General features: G+C 36.5%; 1 protein-coding gene across 1 annotated transcript in view; it reads right to left on the minus strand.

Annotated features, from left to right (window-relative positions):
- The window catches only part of RNF17 (ring finger protein 17), a 113,950-nt gene that overhangs the window by 52,981 nt on the left and 37,216 nt on the right, over positions 1 to 23,753 (minus strand). Inside the window, exons 10-17 of the mRNA XM_043891870.1 lie at positions 23,400 to 23,704; positions 22,448 to 22,537; positions 20,740 to 20,898; positions 16,917 to 17,106; positions 15,928 to 16,096; positions 14,411 to 14,601; positions 13,282 to 13,423; positions 673 to 826 (exon numbers count right to left, since the gene is read on the minus strand). Coding sequence (XP_043747805.1) covers positions 673 to 826; positions 13,282 to 13,423; positions 14,411 to 14,601; positions 15,928 to 16,096; positions 16,917 to 17,106; positions 20,740 to 20,898; positions 22,448 to 22,537; positions 23,400 to 23,704 — 1,400 coding nt within the window. The remainder of the gene's footprint in view (positions 1 to 672; positions 827 to 13,281; positions 13,424 to 14,410; positions 14,602 to 15,927; positions 16,097 to 16,916; positions 17,107 to 20,739; positions 20,899 to 22,447; positions 22,538 to 23,399; positions 23,705 to 23,753) is intronic.

Here is a 23,753-nt window from a genome sequence, read left to right on the forward strand (position 1 = left end):
TAAGAAAACTAAAACTCATCTAATACATTTACTACCTAAGAGTGAAGTATCTACAAAGTATTACACATTATTTAGAAGAAATAACGGATAAATGACAAAAGAAAGCCAAAAGAATTAAAAGTATCTGTCTTTTCAGTAGAGATTGGAGTATGTGTAGGTCATTTAGAACTATTTTTTAAATAAGGCAAATGTTAGAAAACAAAATAATGGTTAAAGTCCTAGTCAAATCAAATGAAATCCAAGGAGCCAGAGGTTCATCTATCAACATTATCACTAGCTTTCTAAAGCTAGATGACAGAGCAAAATTGTAAGATCAGATAATGATTTAATTAATTTAATTAATGATTTAATTTGCACTGACTCAAATGATATCAATTTTTATTTTTTTATTATTTTTTTAAAAATTTTTTTAAATTTTTTAAATTTTTTTATTAGTTGGAGGCTAATTACTTCACAACATTTCAGTGGGTTTTGTCATACATTGATATGAATCAGCCACAGATTTACACGTATTCCCCATCCCGAACCCCCCTCCCACCTCCCTCTCCACCCGATTCCTCTGGGTCTTCCCAGTGCACCAGGCCCGAGCACTTGTCTCATGCATCCCACCTGGGCTGGATATCAATTTTTAAATGAAACATCTCCCTGAGGAAATAGGGTGCAATTTCCTACCAATAACTTTTGCTCGGTACCAAATTCCATCTTCAAATTTAGCGACACAGGCTTGATCTTGAACTGGACAGAGGATTTCCAGATTTTCTGCATCTTCACTTTTATAGAATTCCTCAATTCCCTTTAATAGAAATAAAAAATCCAGGCTCTCTATCTAAGAAAGAGAGATTAAAGCAGGGATTACAGCATTATAGTTTCATAGAAACTTAAAATTTAAATGTTCCATGTATTATAGGCACTGCTCATAAAATGATCAAATATTAGAACCAAATTAGACATAAGCAGTCATGTAATTTATGTTTGAAATATTCTGCTACAAAAGTAGTATATAAAAATTAACATATATAAGACATAACAAAAATTTATAAAAATCACAGTCTTCCAGATATCTTAAGATATCCTTCCAGATTTTTTTCTTTTTTTGGCTGTGCCATGCAGCATGTTAGAACTTACTTCCCTGATCAGGGACTGAACCTGAGCCCATAGCAGTAAAAGCACCAAGTCCTAACCATCAGACCACCAGAGAACTCTTGCTTCTAGATCTTTTTCTAAACACACTTTCCATGTTTTTTTTTTTTTTTTAACCAAAAATCAGACCATGCCTCACAATTTGATAATCTGCATTTTCCTATCAATTCTCACATTCTCTGCTTCAGCAAGTGCTCCTATTAGTACTTTTAAACCATATTATATTTCCCTAACTGACCAACTGTGGTGTTGGAAAAGACACTTGAGAGGCCCTGGACTGCAAGGAGATCAAACCAGTCAATCTTAAAGGAAATCATTTGAATATTAATTGGAAGGATTGATGCTGAAGCTGAAGCTCCAATACTTTGGACACCTGATGCAAAGGGCTGACTCATTAGAAAAGACCCTAATGCTGGGAAAGATTGAAGGCAGGAGGAGAAGGGGACGAGAGAGAAGGAGATGGTTAGCTGGTTGGTATCACCGACTCGATGGACATGAGTTTGAGCAAGCTCCAGGAGTTGGTGATAGACAGAGAAGCCTGGCATGCTGCAGTCCATGGGATCGCAAAGAGTTGGACATGACTGAGTAATTGAACTGAATTGACCAAACCCAGTAGCCAATCTGACTACTTATTATGTTTGGTCATCTATATAAGTCTTATAAATTAGTGTAGTGTTCTCTTATTTGGGGCTTGAGGCTTTTATTTATTTATTTTCCATTTATTTTTATTAGTTGGAGGCTAATTACTTTACAATAGTGTAGTGGTTTTTGCCATACATTGACATGAATCAGCCATGGATTTACATGTATTCCCCATCCCGATCCCCTCTCCCACCTCCCATGATCCTGTCTTGTTAAAGATAGTCTGCTATTTTTCTGTAGAAAGCCTCATCTTCTGGATTTATGTGGTTATGTCTTCATCCTATTATTTCCCTTCTTCCTCCACTGAGTTAGGGTATATGCCCTGAATTTCCTCAAAACAGAAAGTTGTATCTACAAGTTTGATGGATTCAAGCCAAATCTTTTGGCTAGAATACATGACAGTTGCAACACATCAGAAGACAGCATTACTCACTGTTAGTAAGCTAAGATTCATCTATGGAATGGTGTGGCAACTTTCATCCCTTCTCTACACAGTTAATGTTTCCCTTGTGATCACCAAGTAATTCATGTATGCTACTTTGCCATTGTATGAATGTCTAATTTCCCATTAGCCATCCATCTAATGGTTTTAAACTGAACTGATAAATCTTTAAATCAGTAATTTCAGTAGTTTGTGAAAAGACTTCATCATTCAGTAGAGGTTTACTTTATTAAACAGGATTATCTGGTTACTTTAAAACACAGTTCCTGAAGTTCCTATACTAAAACATAGTTACTAAAACAAAACCAAGGACAACTGTTTATCTCTCCAAATACTAATTCTTAAAGTTAAAAAGTATTTTAAAAACCATCTCAAATGGTCAAAAAATGAGGTTTTTCTCTTTTGTGAGTGCAACAATGCAAGTGGAAATTTTCTGAAATTTTTGTTATTTCATTAAAAATTTTTAAAACTATTTAAAGCCTTCTAAACCTTTATTTCTAAGTAGGTAGTATTCATATTCCTCCACTAACAGGCTATCCAAAGGGAACACTGAAATATTCAACAGACAAGTGACAGGAGCAAAATTGCAGAATCTGAAGCTCCAAGCTCTCATTTCCTCATAGAAACACTGAAAAAATGAGAAACCATCTGAACCAACTTTGTTAGGGCTCTGGAAAACAGTTAAGGCTTACAGCATTGAAGCAAACACCCAATTAAACTTTCAGCATTCAAGGAAGTCAACATAAACACTTGTCAAACACAAGCTAAAAGAACACAGACACTTCAGAGATCACACACAAGCAATAGTACTTGCAAGAACAGTTTGAAAAAGTCTCAAAAGAAAAAAACTACCACAGTTTTCAACAATTTAAAACAAATCCAGTTATGCATGGGTGCATGTGTGTGGGGGCTATCTGATTTTCAGAGTTTTACTGTATTATAATAGTTGATGCCTAATTTTCAACAAGAAATCAGAAGACATACAAAGAAATAGGGAAACATGGCTCATTCCAAGTAACAAAATTCAGTTCAGTTCAGTCGCTCAGTCGTGTCCGACTCTCTGTGACCCCATGAACCACAGCACGCCAGGCCTCCCTGTCCATCACCAACTCCCAGAGTTTACCCAAACTCATGTCCATTGAGTCAGTGATGCCATCTGACCATCTCATCCTCTGTCGTCCCCTTTCCTCCTGCCTTCAATCTTTCCCAACATCAGGGTCTTTTCAAATGAGTCAGCTATTCACATCAGGTGGCCAAAATACTGGAGTTTCAGCTTTAATATCAGTTCCTTCCAATGAACACCCAGGACCAATTTCCCTTAGGATGGACTGGTTGGATCTTCCTGCAGTCCAAGGGACTCTCAAGAGTCTTCTCCAACACCACAGTTCAAAAGCATCAATTCTTCTGTGCTCGGCTCTCTTTATAGTCCAACTCTCACACCCATACATGACCACTGGAAAAGTAAACAGACAGAAATCAGCCCTTAGGAAGTCCAGATAGTGGATTTACTAGACAAAGAATTTAGAACTGTCTTAAATATGCTCAAAGAGCTAAAAGAAAAGATAGACAAGGAACTAGAGAGAACAAGGAAAACAATATAGGATCAAAACTAAAATACCAACAGATAGTAATTATAAAAAGGAATCAAATTCTGGAACTGAAAGTACAGTAACTGAAACAAAAAATACTCTGGAAAGGTTAAACAGCAGATTTGAGCAGCCACAAGAAAGAATCAGTGAACTTGAATATAGGACAATTGAAATAGTGAGAAACAGAAAGAAAAAAAGAATTAAGTGAACAGAGACCAAGATATTTGTGGGATATCATCAATCACACCAATATATGCATTATAGGAGTCCCAGAAAAATGAGAGAGAAAGAAAGGAACAGAAAGATTATCTGAAGAAATAACGACCAACAACTTCCCAAATTTGATGACATACACAAATCTACAAATCCAATCAGCTAAGTATTACGGGATGATTTACATCTCTCCCGGAAAGATACATTGGAGCTGTAACCCCCAGAAACTCAAAACATGACCTTATTTGGAGACAGAGTATTTATAAACAAGTTAAAATGAGGTCGTTAAAGTAGGTCAAAGAAAGGCAATGCCAAAGAATGCTCAAACAAATGCACAATTGCACTCATCCCACATGCTAGTAAAGTAATGCTCAAAATTCTCCAAGCCAGGCTTCAACAATATGTGAACTGTGAACTTCCAGGTGTTCAAGCTGGCTTTAGAAAAGGCTGAAGAACCAGAGATCAAATTGCCAACATCCGTTGGAACATAGACAAAGCAAGAGAGTTCCAGAAAAACATATATTTCTGCTTTATTGACTATACCAAAGCCTTTGACTGTGTGGATCACAACAAACTGGAAAATTCTTCAAGAGATGGGAATACTAGGTCTGGTATTTGCTCTTGAGCAATCTGTATGCAGGTCAGGAAGCAACAGTTAGAACTGGACATGGAACAACAGACTGGTTCCAAATAGGAAAAGGAGTACGTCAAGGCTGTATGTTGTCACCATGCTTATTTAACTTATAAGCAGAGTACATCATGAGAAATGCTGGGCTGGAAGAAGCACAAGCTGGAATCAAGATTGCTGGGAGAAATATCAATAACCTCAGATATGCAGATGACACCACCCTTACGGCAGAAAGTGAAGAAGAACTAAAGAGCCTCTTGATGAAAGTGAAATAGGAAAGTGAAAAAGTTGGCTTAAAGCTCAACATTCAGAAAACTAAGATCATGGTATCTGGTCCCATTACTTCATGGCAAATAGATGGGGAAACAGTGGCAGACTTTACTTTTGTGGGCTCCAAAATCTCTGCAGATGGTGACTGCAATCATGAAATTAAAAGATGCTTACTCCTTGGAAGAAAAGTTATGACCAACTTCAACAGCATATTAAAAAGTAGAGACATTACTTTGCCAACAAAGGTCCATTAGTCAAGGCTATGGTTTTTCCAGTAGTCATGTATGGATGTGAGAGTTGGACTATAAAGAAAGCTGAGTGCTGAAGAACTGATGCTTTTGAACTGTGGTGTTGGAGAAGACTCTTGAGAGTCCCTTGGACTGCAAGGAGATCCAACCAGTCAATCCTAAAGGAAATCAATCCTGAATATTCATTGGAAGGACTGATGTTGAAGCTGAAACTCCAATAACTTTGGCTACCTGATGGAAAGAACTGACTCATTTGAAAAGACCCTGATGCTGGGAAAGACTGAAGGCAGGGGGAGAAGGGGACGACAGAAAACAAGATGGTTGGATGGCATCACCGACTCAATGGACATGAATTCGAGTAAACTTTGGAGTCGGTGATGGACAGGGAGGCCTGGTGTGCTGCAGTCCATGGGGTCACAAAGAGTCTGACACGACTGAGCGACTGAACTGAAAGCAGGTCTTAATCCAGTATGACTAGTTTCCTTATTCAGTTATCACTCAGTTGTGTCTGACTCCTTGTGACCCCATGGACTGCAGCATGCCAGGCTTCCCTGTCCATCACCAACTCCCGGAGCTTGCTCAGACTCATGTCCATTAAGTCAGTAACGCCATCCAACTATCTCATCCTCTGTCATCCCCTTCTCCTCTTGCCTTCAATCTTTCTTAGCATCAGGGTCTTTTTCCAATGAGTCTCTTCTTCCCATCAGGTGGCCAAAGTATTGGAGTTTCAGCTTTAGCATCAGTCTTTCCACTGAATATTCAGGACTGATTTCCAGTAGGATTGGCTGGTTTGATCTCCTTGCTGTCCAATGTGCTCTCAAGAGTCTTCTCCAACACATCAAAAGCATCAATTCTTTGGTGCTCAGCTTTCTGTTTACAGTCCACCTCTCACATTCATACATGACTACCGGAAAAACCATAGTTTTGACTAGATGGAACTTTACCAGCAAAGTAATGTCTCTGCTTTTTAATATGCTGTCTAGGTTGGTCATAGCTTTTCTTCCTAGGAGCAAGCGTCTTTCAATTTCATGGCTGGAAAAAAGGAGTAAAATTGGGCAAAGACACACACACATAGTAGAAGGCTCATAAAGATGAAGGTAGAAAACGGAGAGTAGTAGAAGCCACTGAACACCAATATTTTCCAGCTAACCACCAGCAATTAGGGCAAGAAGGCATGAAATAGATTCTCACTTATGACCTTCAGAAGGAACCAACACTACTAACAACTTGACCTCAATACCTCTAGACTTCAGAACTGTGAGACAATACTTACATTGTTTACTTTTATTATTTATTTATTTATTTCTCCATAAACTTACATTGTTTAAGCAACTTAATCAGTGGAACTTTCTTATGATACTCTAAGGAATGAATATAGATCTTGCAATGGTAAAGCAGGGTGCTGTTGTAATAAATACCTAACATTATGGGAGAAGCTTTGAAATTGGATTATGAGCAGAAAGAAGAGGAAGAATTATGAGGTACCTGAATGAAAAAAATCCATATTACCTTGGAAAGATTATTGGTAGAAATATGGATGCTAAAGGTGCTTCTGGTGAGATTTCATAGAGAAATGAGGAATATGATACTGGAAACTGGAGGAAAGGAAATCCTTGTTACACAGGGGTAGAGAACTTGGATGAATTATACTGTACTGGGTAGAAAGTAGAACTGGATATTTAGCTGAGGAGATTGCTAAATAAAGTGTCAAAGTGTCAGCCTGGTTTCTCCTTGCTGCTTATAATAAAATGTGAGAAGAGAAAGATAAATTGAAGAATAAATTGTTAAACATGAAGGAACCAGAATCTGAAGATTTAGAAATTTCTTAGCCTATTTGTATTTCAAAAAATGAGAAAGCAAGCTCTGGAGAGACCACCAAGGGCATGACTGGATAGTGTCTGCTGAAGGGAATATGGATGTTATCATTTATGAAGCCAATCAATCAGCACCAAGATGTCCACCAAATTGTCCAAGCCAATCATCTCAGCAGAAATACTGCCAGACTGAACTGAAGGGGACAGAGGTGAGAGGAAATGAAGCGGAGAGGGGTGGTGGGCTTCTGAGATTCTACAGGCAGAAGAGATGTGACAGAGTGATCTGGTCATGAACATATGTTTCAAGAAAACGGAGGAGTGATTTCAAAGGTGATTCAGAGGCTCAAGTGTGTGCCACTGCTACTGCAGGCCCAGAGCACACAGACCTGAAACGCAGGGCTGTCTCCTCCTGTGTTCCAGGGATGGGGCCTCCTGTGTTTCATAGTTAGGACAACTCCTTAATTCCAATGGATGAGGCTGCTGCAGGGTTGAGGAAGAAGGGCCACACCCCAGGAGGACTGGAGGACAGAGCATCCAGCAGCTGAGGATTATTCTAAAGCTGTAAGATTCTAATGGAATTCTTCCTGCTAGGATTTGGACTTACTGTCTATTCTCACAGATTTAGAGATAGAGAGAAGTTCTGGCCTAGCTTCAATTAAAGAATTCTTACTTATACCTGATTAAGCTAATCAGAATTTAGTGATTTTATATGAGATTCTGGACTTAGACTTGATGCAAGATGATTACGATTTTTTTGGAACGTTGGGATGGGGTGACTGTATGTGAGGAGGAAATTTTTGATAGAGCAGAGAGTAGACTGGTTATAAATTGGTTTGAGTCCTCACCTCAAAATATACTGAAGTTCTAACCACCTCCCCCAGGACCTCAGAATGTGTCCTTATTTGGAGATAGGGTTTTATAGATAGGATCAAGTTAAAATAAAAGTTTTAGGCTGGAATTAATTCAATATGACTGGTGTCTGTATTAAAAAGCTGAGACAGACAAGTTACACAGAGAGATTGCCATGTGAAGGAAGCAGAGACTGCAATGATGCAGCAGAAGCCAAGGAGTGCTAAAGATTGCCAGCGGATCACCAATCTAGTCCAGGGACATGGGACAAATCTCTGCTTCCCCTACCCCCCAACCTCAGAAGGAAGGAAGCAACTCTGCCAACACCCTGACATTAAACCTGTAAACTCCAGAACTGGGAGTCAATACATTTCTGCTTTTAAAACTACCTACTTTGTGGCATTGTGGGATCTTAGTTCCCCAACTAGGGATTGAATCCATCCCCTGCTAGTGAGAGAAGAGTCCTAATCAATCAATGAACCACCAGGGAATTCCTGCACTTTGTTATAGCAGGCTTAGAATGTTAATATACTCAAAAAACCCAAGTTAGGACAAATTCAAAGAAAGACACACTAGATGCATGATGAACAAACTGTCAATAGCCATAAAATGAGAATTGTGAAAGCAGCAAGAGAAAAGTGACTTGTCAGATATAAGGGATCATCAATAAGATGATCAGCGCATTTTTCATCAGAAACCTTGGAGGTCAGAATGTAATCAGAAGATACACTTAAAAGAGCTAAAGAAAGAATTGTGAACTGAGAATTATAGATCCAGCAAGACTATCCTTCAAAAATGAGGGAGTAATAAGCCATTCACAGATAAAAAGAGGTAAGGAAGTTCACTACCACCAGACCTGCCTTATAAAAAAGGCTACAGGGAGTCCTTCAGAAGGAAATGAAAGGATGCTAGAGCATAACGTAAATTCATATTAAGATATACATATCTGTGATTAACATAAACACACAAATATGAAAGCCAGTATTATTAACTTTGGTTTCTAACTCTACTTTCATTTTCTACAAGATTTAAAAGACAAATGCACACAAATAATTATAAGTCCACATTATTGAGTATTTGATGTACAAAGATTAATTTTTGAGATTGGTATTATTTAAAAGGGAAATGGAGCTATACAGAAGTAGGGTTTTGTGCAGTTAAAGTTGATATTAATTCAGATTAGATTTCTGTAGGATGTTTCACATAACTTTAATTACACATAATTTTTACACATAATGACACATAACTTTAGGATGTTATGTGTAATCCCCATGGTAACAATAAACACAGATATACAAAAGGAACCAAATGACACTACAGTTTTGTCACACCCATGTTCACTGCAGCATCATTCACAACAGTCAAGAGGTAGAACCAAGCCAAATGTCCATCAATGGATGACTGAATTAATAAAATGTAGTATAGACATAAAAAAAACATAGCATATACATACAATGGAATATTTAGTTAGCCTTAAAGTAAGTCCTATTGCATGCTACAACATGGATGAATCTGGAGGGCATTATGCTAAGTGAAACAAGCCAGTGACAAAAGGACAAATACAGGTATCCCTGGTATCTGAAAGTAGTGTTCCTACGAAATTTTTTGAAAGCCAAAATGTAGCAAAGCAAAGAGGCTGACTTTTCTTTGGTAAGAGCAATGTAGGTTTTTCAGAAAAATGGAATTTGTGTAAACTGAACTTCTGAAAAGCAGGGTACTGTTTGATTCCACTTATAGGAGTATCTAAATAGTCAAATTCATAGAAGAAAGTAGAATTGTGGTTGTTAGTGGCTGGGGGTAGAATGAAATAGGCAAGTACTGTTCAGGGAGTACCAAGTTTCAGTTTTTCAAGATGAACAAATTCTACAGATCATCATGGCTATACAATAATGTGAGTTAGTGCATACTACAGAACTGTATATTTTGAAGTGGTTAAGAGCAAATTTTGTACATGAAGGACTGACAGCTTTTCTTCTAAGAATGATAATAAGAAAGCATGCATGCTTTTGCCATTGCTATTTAATATAGTTTTGTAAATTTGAGCCACAGTAATTAGGCAAATATATATGTATATAAGGCATTTAAAGTAATTAGGCAAATATATTTATATATAAGCCAACCAAATTGACAAGAAATAGGAAAATGATCTCTTTTTGAAGATGACATGATTTTATAGGTAAAAAACCCTAAAGATGCCACAAAAATACTAGCAGGTCTAATAAATGGGCTTCTCAGGTGGAGCTAGTGGTAAAGAATCCACCTGCCAATGCAGGAGACAAGAGACGCAGGTTTGATCCCTGAATTGGGATTATTCCCTGGAGGAGGGCATGGCAACCCACTCCAGTATCCTTGCCTGGAGAATTCCATGGACAGGGGAGTCTGGTGGGCTACAACCCATGGGGCCACAAAGAGTTGGACACGATTAAGCATACAAAGATGTAGACTACAAAATGGTTACAAAAAATCACATGCACTTCTACACACTAACAATGAACAGTCCAAACGGAAATTAAGAAAACAACTCATTTTACAGTAGAATAAAAAGAATATACTCCAGAATAAATATAACCGAGGATACAGACTTGTATACTTGTTGTAAGTACACAGCACTGCTACAAAATAAATGGAAAAACCTTCCATGTTCATGAACTGGAAGATTTAATACTGTTAAGATGTCAATACCCAGGGCTTCCCTGGCTGTCCAATGGTTAAGAATCTGCCTTCCAATGCAGGGGACACAGATTCGATCCTGGACTTGGAGGATCCCACATGCCATGAACAGTCAAGTCCATGTGCCACAACTCTAGAGCCAGCACTCTAGAGCCTGTGAGCAGCAACTACGGAGGCCCACGCACCTAGGCTCTATGCTCTGCAACAAGAAAAGTCACCACAATGAGAAGCCCACACATAGCAACAAAGAGTAGCTCACACTTGCTGCAACCTAGAGAAAGCCTTGCAGCAATGAAGATCTAAATAGTCATAAATAAATAAAATCTTTTAAAAAAGGATGTCAGTACCCAAAGCAATTTATAATTCAAAGCTATCCCTATCAGAATCCCAATGATGTTTCATGTACAATAGAAACACTCATCCTAGAGACTTCCCTGGTGGTCCAGAGGTTATGAATCCATCTGCTAATGCAGGGGACATGGATTTGATCCCTGATTTTGGGAAGATTTCACATGCTGTGGAAAAACTAAGCCTGTGTGCCACAACTACTGAGCCCGTGTGCTGTGACTATTGAAGTTCACATACCCTAGAGCCTATGATCTACAACAAGAGAAGCCGCCACAACAAGAAGCCCTCACACCGAAAATAGAGAGTAGCCCCCACTTGCTGCAACTACAGAAAAGCTCACACACAGCAGTGAAGGTCCAGTACAGTCATAAAAAAATAAGTACAATTTTTAAAAAGAGAAAAACTCATCCTAAAAGTCACGTGAGATCTCAAGGGACCCCAAAGTTCAAAAACAACTTTGAAAAAGAACAAAGTTGGACAGCTCACACATTCTCATTTCAAAACTTGCTACAAAGCCACAGTAAATTAAAGTGTGCACTCAGCAATCAGATGAGAAACAAAAGGTACCCAACTTGGAAGGGAGAAGTTAAAATTGTCACTATATGCAAATAACATGATCCTATTGAAGACCCTAAGGACACCACACACACAAACTGTTCAAAAATAAATGAACTCAGCAAAACAGTAGGACACAAGATTAACATTCAGAAATCAGTTTCATTTCTTTATACTAACAATGAAATATCAGAAAGGGAATGTAAAAACACAATACCTTTTAAAGTTTCACCAAAAAAATTCAGCTATCAAGAAACTTGACCAAGGAAGAGAAAGACTCAATATGCTGAGAACTATAAAGTATTAATAAAGGAAATTAAAGAGGATTCAAAGAAATGGGAAGATAATACCACGCTCTTGGACTGGAAGAATACTGCTTAAAAGGCAACACTACCCAAAACAATCTATAGATTGAATGCAATCACAATCAAATTACTCATGACAGTTTTCATAGAACTAGAACAATAATCCAAAATTTTCCATGGAACCTTAAAATACCCAGAACTGCAAAAGTAATCCTGAGGAAAAAAAAGAAAGAGGCATAACTCATCCAGATTTCAAACAATACTACAAAGCTCCAGCAATTAATGGAAGGACTGATGCTGAAGCTGAAACTCCAATACTTTGGCCACCTGATGCAAAGAGCTGACTCATTGGAAAAGACCCTAATGCTGGGAAAGATTGAAGGCAAGAGGAGGAGGGGATGACAGAGAATGAGATGGTTGGATGGCATCACTGACTCAATGGACATGAGTTTGGGTAAACTCTGGGAGTTGGTGATGGACAGGGAGGCTTGGCATGCTGCAGGCCATGGGGTCACAAAGAGTCGGACACAACTGAGTGACTGAACTTAACTGAACAGTAATCAAGGTTGTATGGTATTGGTAAAAAATCAGACATATGGATCAATGGAACAGAACAGAGAGCCCAGAAATATATACACATGCCGAGACAAGTGCTCAGGGCTGGTGCACTGGGAAGACCCAGAGGGATGGGATGGAGATGGAGGCGGGAGGGGGGGATGGGGAAGGGGAACACATGTAAATCCATGGCTGATTCATGGCAATGTATGGCAAAAACTGCTACAATATTGTAAAGTAATTAGCCTCCAACTAATAAAAATAAATGGGAAAAAAAAGAAATATATACACATGCCTACGATCAGGTGACAGGCTTTGAGTGAGTCCAGCTCAGTCCTGGCTCTACTCTTTTGTAGCCATGTGACCTCTACAAGTTGCTTCAGCCCTTTGGTTAGAGTTCCCACTTCTAAATGAAGGTAATAGTATCTTCCTTATAAGATTGATGTAAAGATTAATGAGTTAATTCACACAAAGCATTATGGCCCTCAGAATGCATTAATTCATACAGAACATGGACACAAAGAGATCAATAATGATGAACCTTAATGCTGGTAGCTATCCAAAACAAACCCATCAGTCATATATCCAAATAGACAATGGAATGCCTTTAACTGGAATCTATTTTAGTGTTCAAATTCAGAATATTACCTAGCAATAAATAAATCTTCATACATTATCAGATATGGGTGTTATTTTATTTTGATCTGCCAGTTCTATATGCTCTCCTGGTTTCTAGATTTCAGAAGGTAGCAAGAAATATTTACACATTAGGGATCCTTCATTTTCCTTCCCCTTCATATTTTCAGTAACTTGCAGGATGAAGATTTCCTTCAATTTACTATGAATCACATGAGTTTCTTGTTTAAAGTTGCAGCTATGAAGAAACTTAAAATTTATGGAAGGCTGACAGCAGTTTGTTTGCTCTAGAATGCATACTGGGCACTCATTTACATTACACATTTTACTTAATATTTGAAAAAATACTTTGTCTCAAAAGACCATTATATACTTACCAACTGAAGATAGAAATCAGAAGGACTATTTATATGACAAACCATAACTGAAACATCTGTCATTTCTTTAGGCAAAATAGGTAGAGGATAGTGTAAGGTCGTATTTTTTTCAGAATGACGTCTTGGTGTTTGAGATCTAAACCTAATTAAAAGCATAATAATTAAAAGCATAAGCAAGAGCCATTTTCCTAAGGTCTCTCTTCTCTCAGTGAATTGATACGAAGAAAAGACCTGCACATATACTGATTTATCTACCAAGAATATTTCCCCAATCTAATTTATAATATTTCTTGGCATTATCTTTAATTATCAAATGAGGATAAATAAGAGGTCAAGTCTCAAACCTCAATAATTAACCTTTAAGTTTGTTGGAGCATTTTTCAAAAAAAAAAAAAAAAAGTTTGTTGGAGCATTTTTCAGTTGGGCCTATATTTTGTACTCAAAAGTTTCTACTCTTTTGGTTGACTTGATACTCATGGTCTATGGCAGCACTCAAGGAAGGCCAGCTGAGGGGTTTCTGTGGCCCCTTCCAGCTACAATACCCTACTTAAATTTTACAGAATGCAATCTACTTGGGTGACTTCCAGACTCCTGTTATTGCTCAGGACAGAAAGTATCTTCCATTATCTCTGTGGTTACTTTTTATCTCTTTGTTCATCAGAGAAGAGAAAAAAAAAAGTGTAAGTATCTGCTCTAGATTCATATATTAATATAGAGTAGTGACCATGATCTTACTCCAAAGCTTAGAAAATTTAAATAGGGAACTGTTAAACACTAATTCTTGAAATCCTAATGGAGCTACTTATAAGGTTAACTAGAGTCTAAAAAAAAGTTCACTATCTTACAAGTAACTTCTATTTTGAGCTACCTTAATGTGCCTAATTCCTTAAATCAAATGATCTGAATCCAATTTTCACACAACTGTACTTAGAAAACTCTGACAGAGATACCTTTAAATTCTCAGAATATGTTATAGTGTGCTCCCTGATAGTCTAGTGCTTAGGATTGGGTGCTCCCTCTTAAAAGTATGTTATAGTTCACTTTAGACCGCATGTTTTTTAAAGGTAAAATCTGTTATTCCTATCTAGCTATAACCTTGAAGATATTTATGTTTTAATAAGTTACCTACCTTGCTAGTTCCATAAAAACTAATGCATCTCTAAGAGACACAGGCATATCACTGATTATTTTATTTGTTGGTGGTTTCTGCAGATCTACAATAAGCACACCATCTTCCTCTTTAAAAACTTTCATTAAAACAGCTTTCTTATTTACCATTTTCAAAAACTCTATTTTAGCTTCTTCTCCCCAGCCTTCACTCTATGGAAAAAGTAAAATTTCAATGTGTTCAGTAATTCTAATTAGCTCTAAATGGTACAATATTGTAGATTTAGCTTTCTAACAGTAAATCTGAGCAAAGGCACTGAACCAACCATAGATATTTAGAAGCAACTGGGCCCACAAACCCAAGGAGGACAGTCTTTATGTATGTACAATGTACAAATCATACTTGGATTTTATAAAGGTGGTCTCAAGGTGACCATAAGCTGTTGCACTTCAGGACTTAGTTTTACTTGTGAATATTAATATGAAAATAATAAATAAAAATTTAAAGATAAAAGAAGTATTAACATACAAATTTTTCCCTTAAATGATGAGATCCAAAAGTAATTCTAAAAGTATAATGGAAGCCATGTAATACATTAGATATTTATAATCATCATCATATGCTTAGTTTCCATTACTAGCAATATACGAGGCACATGCTACTTAAATAATAAGGAAAAATACTCACCCATTGAAAAAAACAACAAAAAAATTGTTTTCACTGACCTTTGAATCTTTAAGTACTCACATTTCAGGGTTCAAAACCATATATTCCTTAAAAATAAAAAATTTTCTAAAGATTTTATGAACATAAAAAAGTGAAACCTACTCAGAATAGATAAGTGCAAAAAAAAAAGTTTTATCCATTATAGGATAAAATTAAAGCCAAAATAATTTTGAGAAAAACATCAATGCTAATATTTTCATATGTTTCCTTTTATTTCTTTATTCATTTGTTCATTCTTTCAAATATTTACTGAATGCCTACTGTGTGCTAGGTGGTTTGCTAAGTGCTGTAATACAAAGATGAACAAAGGCACAGATTCCTGCTTTCAGACTTTCTAATAATACAACTGCTTAACAAGTATTCTTACACACAATTTCTGTCTTCTAGGAGTTTAAGATCTTTCTGGGGAACAAATACTCATAAATAATACAAAAGCAGAATGCAATATAGTTAATAAGTAGTGAGCAAAGGGTCATGCAAATAGAGAAGAGATGTATAGAAACATATACCATACCACGTCAAATTTTTTTCTCTCTCCATATTTACTTGACTCTAAAATTTAGTGGTTTACTCAGATATTCACCCATCATTTAGTTCATATATACATATTCAGTATAATTTCCCATTAAGATCAATTTTGATTGTAGAAATGGAAGTTCAATTCCTTTTTCACTTGCACCAATAGTTTATTATGCAAAAGGTATTTAACAAGTAACTGGTGCCATGAACCTACATTCAGTATCTGAACCCAAAGCGTAGTTAAAATTGCAATATTTGGCCCCCAAACAAGAAATAATTTAAGTCTCACTTACTGAATTCTGTGGAACAATGTCTTTCAATGAGCATGGATGTGCTAGTGGCTGGACATCTTTCAGCAGTTCTTCAATATATGGCTCAGACTTTCTCAGAACCAGACATAAGTCATTTAGTACGACATGCTGCTTAGCAATGTGCTCTGATCTCACATGAGTGTCACCAACCCTGGGAAGAATTCAAGCAACAGTTAATGAAAATAATGCTTCAAGCCAAAGGTTGCCTTAGCCCACAAAAGGTATGCATTTCTACACATTCTCTTTTTAAGTTAAATCTTCTAAAAAGTTATATTCTGATTCATACTATCTCATTATATAGATTCAATCAATCTTTTAAAACCACAGACACTATTTCTATCTACAGAATACATCTCAACAGATTTTATCTGGATTATCTTTCATATACCTAGTGACTTTAAACTTAAAAGGCATAATGACACACCCAAACAGCTATATATTTGTTTATAAAGCTATGACCATTTAATAAAATGTCCATGCAAGAGTTAATACTGGTTCTTACTACAAGAACATTTTCAATTTGCTTTATTTTGCTAGAAGACTAATGGAAACATTTCTGAACACCTAGAATGAGCTAGACACTATGCCACTTTAATATGCAATAATGAAATTAAAGAAATATGATTAAAAATTTTACTCAATCATCTGGCAACTAACAATTTATTTAAAAGAAAGAAAATTTGTGTGCTTTATTCTCTGCTTTAAAGCAATGTAGAAGACTATTTAAGTTTGAAACATCAAAAAGTTATTTTTCTAAGCTCCCCATCTAGTAGCACTGATAAAGTATAATACTTTGCTAATTTAGTAATGAGTAAGACAAATTTCAGAGCAAAATAAAAAGTACATGTCTTGGAAGTGAAGAAGGATAACTTATTTCTACCTCTTCCTATTTTTCTTTATTCTTTAGTACTTCCCCATCACAAGTGTTTCTAAGTAGGCAAGGAATATATAATACTTATAAAGTAACATACCCTGCAACAATCAGCACTTCAGAATTTCCAAAATCTACCATGAAAATTTGTATTAGTGCAACTTCATGGACTGAGAATTTGGTTGGACTACAAAGTTTCCTAATACTTTCACTTCCCATTGGAATTAATTCAGTAATAGTTCCTCGACACCACATTCCATTTTCAATACTGTTGATAAATATTCTTGCACCTACATAATGGAGACAAATGATTATCAATGTTTACAAAGAAAATATCTAATTACCTCTAATTTACAAACAAGTACATTAGATTTTATCACAAAAAAGTCTTAACTAACTTATTAACTGGTGATATAGTACTGAGTCAGTGCTATGAGAGGGATTAAAGGTAGTATATACAGAAACTTGTGACCTAGACAGGAAGGCAAAAACAGAGTATCAAGCCAGCAGTCCTTTATTGAGGACCTGTGTTTTATGATAAAGATGAGTAAGACTGTCCTGCTCAAGAAAGGAGAGGAGACCACATCCCTCAGAGCCAAGTGTGGTGTACCCCACCGCACGTCGGGACTGGGTTCCAGTGTGGACAGCCCTTCGTCCTGGGACATGGGGCCTGGCTGGAAAGGTGGTCACCCCCTCGACCATCATGCATGGCACATTTGTGGGGAACCTAGTACTAAACCATTTGTAGACGACCTGCTTCTGGGTCAGGGTTTCCGACGTAGCATATCAGCCCCCTTGCTGCAATCTACTGAAAGTCAGCCCTCAACACAAGGGTTTGTAAAAAAAGACAGAAGAAAAAAAAAAGAACAAAAAGAAATCTAATTGTTTCTTTAAAAAAAACAAAGGAGAGGAGACATGCAAGTAAGTGACTATCAATCACTGTACTTATAACAGTAAAGATCATCCTTGTACATGTACACACACACACATGTACAGATACAGACATACTGAAATCTATAAAATACTTAGGTAGCATAAAGGAAGATGCAATGACCTTCTCTTGGTAAAAGGGAAGTAAAAGTAAGGAAACCAAGAAAGGCAGAGCGTGAAAGGCAAAAATTAAGAAATTAATACACAGTGGAGTTCAGAAAAGGGGAAAGTGAACCAAGGACCTAACAGCAGAAGAAGACCTTACGGAGGGATCAGATGAATTACAAATTAATAACCAGAAAAAAAAATCAAGTTAGAATGAAGCTCGAATTTTTACTTTTACTATCTGCTCAGCAATGTTCTCAGTAGTTTGTGTCTGAATTTGCCTTTTCCCCACAACAACCCCACAGTTATGCTGCTTCCAGCCCATAGGTAAGGAAACCAGGCAAAGAGAGGCTGCAAATCCAGCCCAAGCCACATGGCTACTTAGAAGAGGGAGGAAGAGAACCCAGGCAGTATTGGAGCCCATCCTCTTAACAACTGAGCTAACATCAGAGATGAATTTGGTAAGATTTGTTCACTTACCACATAGAGAGAGGCTGCAAAATCCCCTCTCCACATGCTAATAAGAACAGGTAGCTCAGGGGCACACAGGGTAACCTTTCAAGTTCTACCAAAACCTGTACTTGGCCTTGAGACTGTCATCAACCCTCCTCTTACGTTGATACATCATAAAACCAATATTGTTAGATTTAAACTATATTCTATTAAACTATTCTTTGTTGAAATGGGTGAGATAAAAGCCTATTGAAGCCATTTGTTGTTCTTTATAATGAAAAGCTCAGGTAGAAAAAGGGAACAAGAGGATACTCAGCTAGAACACTGTATTACATTTCTTCCCTTAACACTAATTTCTCAAAAGATAAATGAGTATGTGAATTATGTGTATCTACCTTGAAATAATTAATTATCCTTGACAACTTAAAGAATGGTATTTTGACTTTCTTAGAATATTTTCTGAAACTAAACTGAGCTCTTTTATATATATATTAGAGAATTATTTGCAGTCATTAAAAATTTAACTATATTTAAATTTACTGCTACACTTCCCTCCTTAGACATTCATAATTTAAACACTGTTTTTTAACTTTAAAAATTATTATTCATTTTATGAGAAGTATATGATGATTCTAATGTTCTGATATTCTGATAAGCTACAAAGATCAGCTGAGAGTTAGCAACACTTTTAAAGAACTACTAATATAAAGTTGGGGCTTCTCTGATGGCTCAGTGGTAAAGAATCCACATGCCAATGCAAGAGAGGCAGGTTCGACCCCTCGGTCGGGAAGATCCCCTAAGAGAAGAAAATGGCAACTCATTGCAGTATTCTTGCCTGGACAGAGGAGCCTTGAGGCTATAGTCCATCAGGCCTCAAAGAGTCAGGCACGACTTAGCGACTAAACAACAACAGCAACAAATATAAAGCTGAACAGATAATATAGTACTTTTTGATATCAGTTATATACAGGCATTGAATGATATTAATAGAATGAGAAAACGCTCTACTAATAAATTAAATCACAGCTTCATTACAGAGTATAATCATATTTAGTCAACAGTGTTATAAAGAAGATATTTGTAATGAAAGTCTGTACTGTATGTACTTAGTCGCTCAGTCATGTCCGACTCTTTGTGACCCCATGGACTGTAGCCCACCAGGCTCCTCTGCCCATGGGGATTCTCCAGGCAAGAATATTGGATAAGGCTGCCATGCCCTCCTCCAGGGGATCTTCCCAACCCAGGAATCAAACCCAGGTCTCCTGCACTGCAGGCGGATTCCTTACCATCTGAGCCAGCAGGCAAGCCCCATGAATACTGGAGTGGGTAGCGTATCCCTTCTCCAAGGGATCTTCCTGACCTAGGAATCAAACCTGGTCTCCTGCATTACAGGCAGATTCTTTACCAGCTGAGCTACCAATGAAAGCCTCATTTATGGCAAATTACACACAGAATTAAGATGCATTGATTAAATTTACCAGCTACCCTCTGTGTGGCACTAGGAAATAGATGCACTGCCCTGCATCCATCTCATTCAGATGTTCAATGACATCTTCAACATCCATATGTGAATAGCAAGGGATGATATGCATGCTACAAGGAACACTTAGGGAAATACTTTTCTCTAGAGACAAGGGGACAAATTATTTAACCCATTATAGATTTTATAATTTTAAAAATCTCACCATACTGCATAATGGAGTTTTTGTGTATATTTCACTCAACAGTCAATTTTATGTCCATCAACAGATGAATGGATAAAGATGTGGTACATATATACAATGGAACACTGCTCAGCCATAAAAAGATCAAAATAATGCTTTTTGCAGCAACATGGTCAGATTAGATTATCATGCAAAGTGAAGTAAGTCAGACAAAGATAAATACCTCATGAGATATATAACTTATATGTGGAATCTAAAATATGATATAAACGAATTTTAGTGAAACAGAAACAGATTCACAGACCTAGAAAACAGATTTGTGACTACCAAGGAAGAGGGCGGCTGGGAGAGGGATGAAGTAGGAGTTCAAGGTTAGCAGATACAAACTATCACGTACAGAATGGATAAACAACAAGGTCCTAGTGGGAACACAGGCAATTATATTCAATATTTGGTGATAAACCATAATGGAAAAGAATATGAAAAAAAGACAGTAAGTTCCAAATTACTATGACTCCAATTAAACTTGGCAAATGATATGTATTAAAAACATTTGAATTATGTATACTGTATACCATAGTAATATTACTACCATGATACCTCTGAGCAAAAAAGTTTAATATTTAACTAATTTACCTAAATAAAATTTAGCTTATGTTAAATAATTCCCAAAGCTTTATACCTGCTCAAATCTGTATTATAAAAAGTCTACATGAGTTGCCAAGTATTTAACTAAGCTTTATATTTTAACTTGGAATAATATTTCATTACCTAGCTCCAAAACATCTGAAGGATCAAGGTGTAAATTCTTACTGCAAAACTGATTCACCTTCCTTTCCAATACTGTTGCATCTTTTATTTGTGAATACTTCCGAATATAGAAGTGGCAAGGATGTATTACATGGCTTACAAAAACTAGCTCTGGAGAACCTGGATGAGAATTTTCAAATCACATTAATAAACCAAAAGTTAGGAAAGAATTCACAAAATTTGAATGCAGTATCTTCTAAAAGAATGTGTCCTGTAGCACTGCAAACTCTAGAATACTTAGGCCTCATAAAAGAGTAACCCAAATCCCAAATAGTAACCAAACATAAATAAATTCCACTTTCACAATGATTTCTTTAGCAACCGGAACTGTGAACATTTGCAAAATATGTTAAATAAGTGGAATTGAAGTTCACATATGTACCTGAGTTAGTTAGGTACCAGAGTCAGAGTACATGCTATAACTATACTGCATAACAACAAAACTTCAGAATTTATTCATAAACATAATTAGAGCTCAGAACCCCAATGACAATGATGTTTCTAGTATTGCTACAAAAATCCTGTATAAACTACACTAAACTGAAGGAACCAATAATTAGCTCATGGCTGCTTTGACTCCTAGATCTTACCAGGCTAGAGAGGTATGAAAAAGTGTCTGGGAAAACCAACATAGTGAGCGGCATTTAGAGGGAGATGTGTATGTTTTGGTGGAAGTAAGGGTGGAGTAGAATAAAAAAGACAAGTAGAAACTTTTTTCATATAGTAATAATTAAGCCAAGTGTTTTTACTGATATGAAAAAATCTCCAGAGTATGATGTTGAAGAAGGAATTAAGGGACTTTCCTGGCAGTCCAGTGGTTAAGACTCCACACTTCCATTGCCAGGGGCACAGGTTTTATCCCTTGTCAGGGAACTAAGATCCCACATGTTGCATGGCATGGCCAAAAACAGAAAAAGAAAAAAGAAAGAAAAAAGAGAAAGGAAGGGAAAGAACACAGCAGTGTGTATGGCAAGCTATGTTTTATGTGCAAAAATAAAAACTAAGAGTCAGAAAAATAATACATGTGTATTTGTTCAAACAGGCATAAAGAAACTCTAGAAAGGAGGAATAGACTAAATGGAATGGGAGTAGATTAGGGGAAAAGGGTCAGAGGGTATTTAATATATTTAATTTTTAAACAATGCAGATGTTCTAATAAATCTAGTAAGTTATAGGAGGAACTGAAGTATAGATACAAGATAAAAAACTGAACAAATAGGTCATTTTACCTATCCACTACAGATCGTGAAGAATAACACCCATACTGAGGATGAGGTAAAGCAATATGTATGTGTTACTGGGGAGACAGCTGAAGGAAGTGTTATAAATTTCAGAAATGTTTTTGCCAATAACAGGCAGGATTTTTAACATTAAAAAAGAAGTTTTGGGAATTTCTTTGGCAGTCCAGTGGTTAGGACTTAAGAGCTCTCACTGCCATAGGCCTGGGTTCAATTCCTGGTGGAGAAGCTAAGATCTCACAAGCCATGCAACACAGCAAAAAAAAAAAAAAAAAGAAAGAAAAGTTTTAGTTATTAATAAAATTCATTTTACTGTTTCGCTCTCTGTAAGTTACTTATATAACTTTATACTTTATATAAATTTATATATAACATAATATTTTTTATATACATCAAACTCTGCTACATCAAGTTCAGAGTTGTTAAAGTACCTGTTTTTGATCCAAAAGAAACAGATGACTTTTTCTGAAGAGGCTTTTTTAGATATCTAGTTGTCTCAACAAAATAATCTGTGACGCATGCTTCATCAAAATAGGAAATAAAGGCAACTGTGTTAGTTTTATTATGTTGATAATGGCATACTTAACACACTGTAAAAGCAGCTGTACTTGAATTTGGCAAAATACTGGATTGGTTTAGACCCTTATGTATCAGGATTACTGAGATAACCAATGATAATAATAACATAGCGGAAAAAACAGCTTGTCTTTTTTTTTGTATCATTCTGGGAAGTCAACCAATGGAACAGATTGGGAATGGGGACAGAGGGGGTGGGAGAAGAAAACCAAAGCTGGTCTTGAAAGTGGTCCTAAAGACGACTGACAGTGTAACTACACCCAGCAGTATCTCACTGACGTTGATGGTGAGAAAACCAACACTAGAAATCTAATCAAACAATCATGATACATTTAAACGTTACCAAATAGATGCTTCTATATATTACCCGGGTCTCCCGCTTTACCGTCGGAGCCACTAGGAAAGACCAATATTCATGATAGTTCATTTTTATAAAGGATTGCATTTCAGGACAAAAATTTAGGATATTCTGTTCTTAAATTTAAGGAAAAAGTCATCAGACTGCTTCTACTAACACCATTTACTTAATAGTATTTTCATCTTTTATAGAGGTTTGTATGTGGAATGCTAAAAAGTCAAATACACTACCTAAATCAAATATTAGAGTTTAGCTATATTATTGCATTAAAAATAAAAACTATCCTAACTTTGGAAAATGTGAAAGGAGTGGCATGGGATCATCTTTACTCATAATGAGATATAAGATAATAAACATATGTTTGTTAAGGTCAGGGACAAACAGGTATTAATTTTGTTTCAAATTCCAGACATGACTTACTGTTTCCCTGTTTTTGTATTTTTACTCACTTTCCAGGTTTTCTTCAATAATTTCTTCAATGATCACATCAGGGCTAGATCCCACCTGAGGTAGAGCAGCAATGGTTTTAGGAAGTGTTGCTGCAACAACCTCTTTCTGTGGCTGCAAGTCAGCTTCCAAATGCATGTCTTTGGTTTCCCATTGTGAAGAAGTCAGTGGGGCTTCATTACTTAGAACAGAAATATCAACCTTTTTCTTTTCTAGTGATAGGTATGTACCACCATAAGAAAATTCCTTTTTACAATTGTATTTCTTTTGACCATTCTTTTCCATTTCACTTTCTTGAGGATCACATCTGTTTAAAAATACAGAGGCTACTTTAAATCCTAATTTTTAGATCTACT

This window comes from Cervus elaphus, chromosome 30 (assembly GCF_910594005.1).
Source record: "Cervus elaphus chromosome 30, mCerEla1.1, whole genome shotgun sequence".
Lineage (NCBI taxonomy): Eukaryota > Metazoa > Chordata > Mammalia > Artiodactyla > Cervidae > Cervus > Cervus elaphus.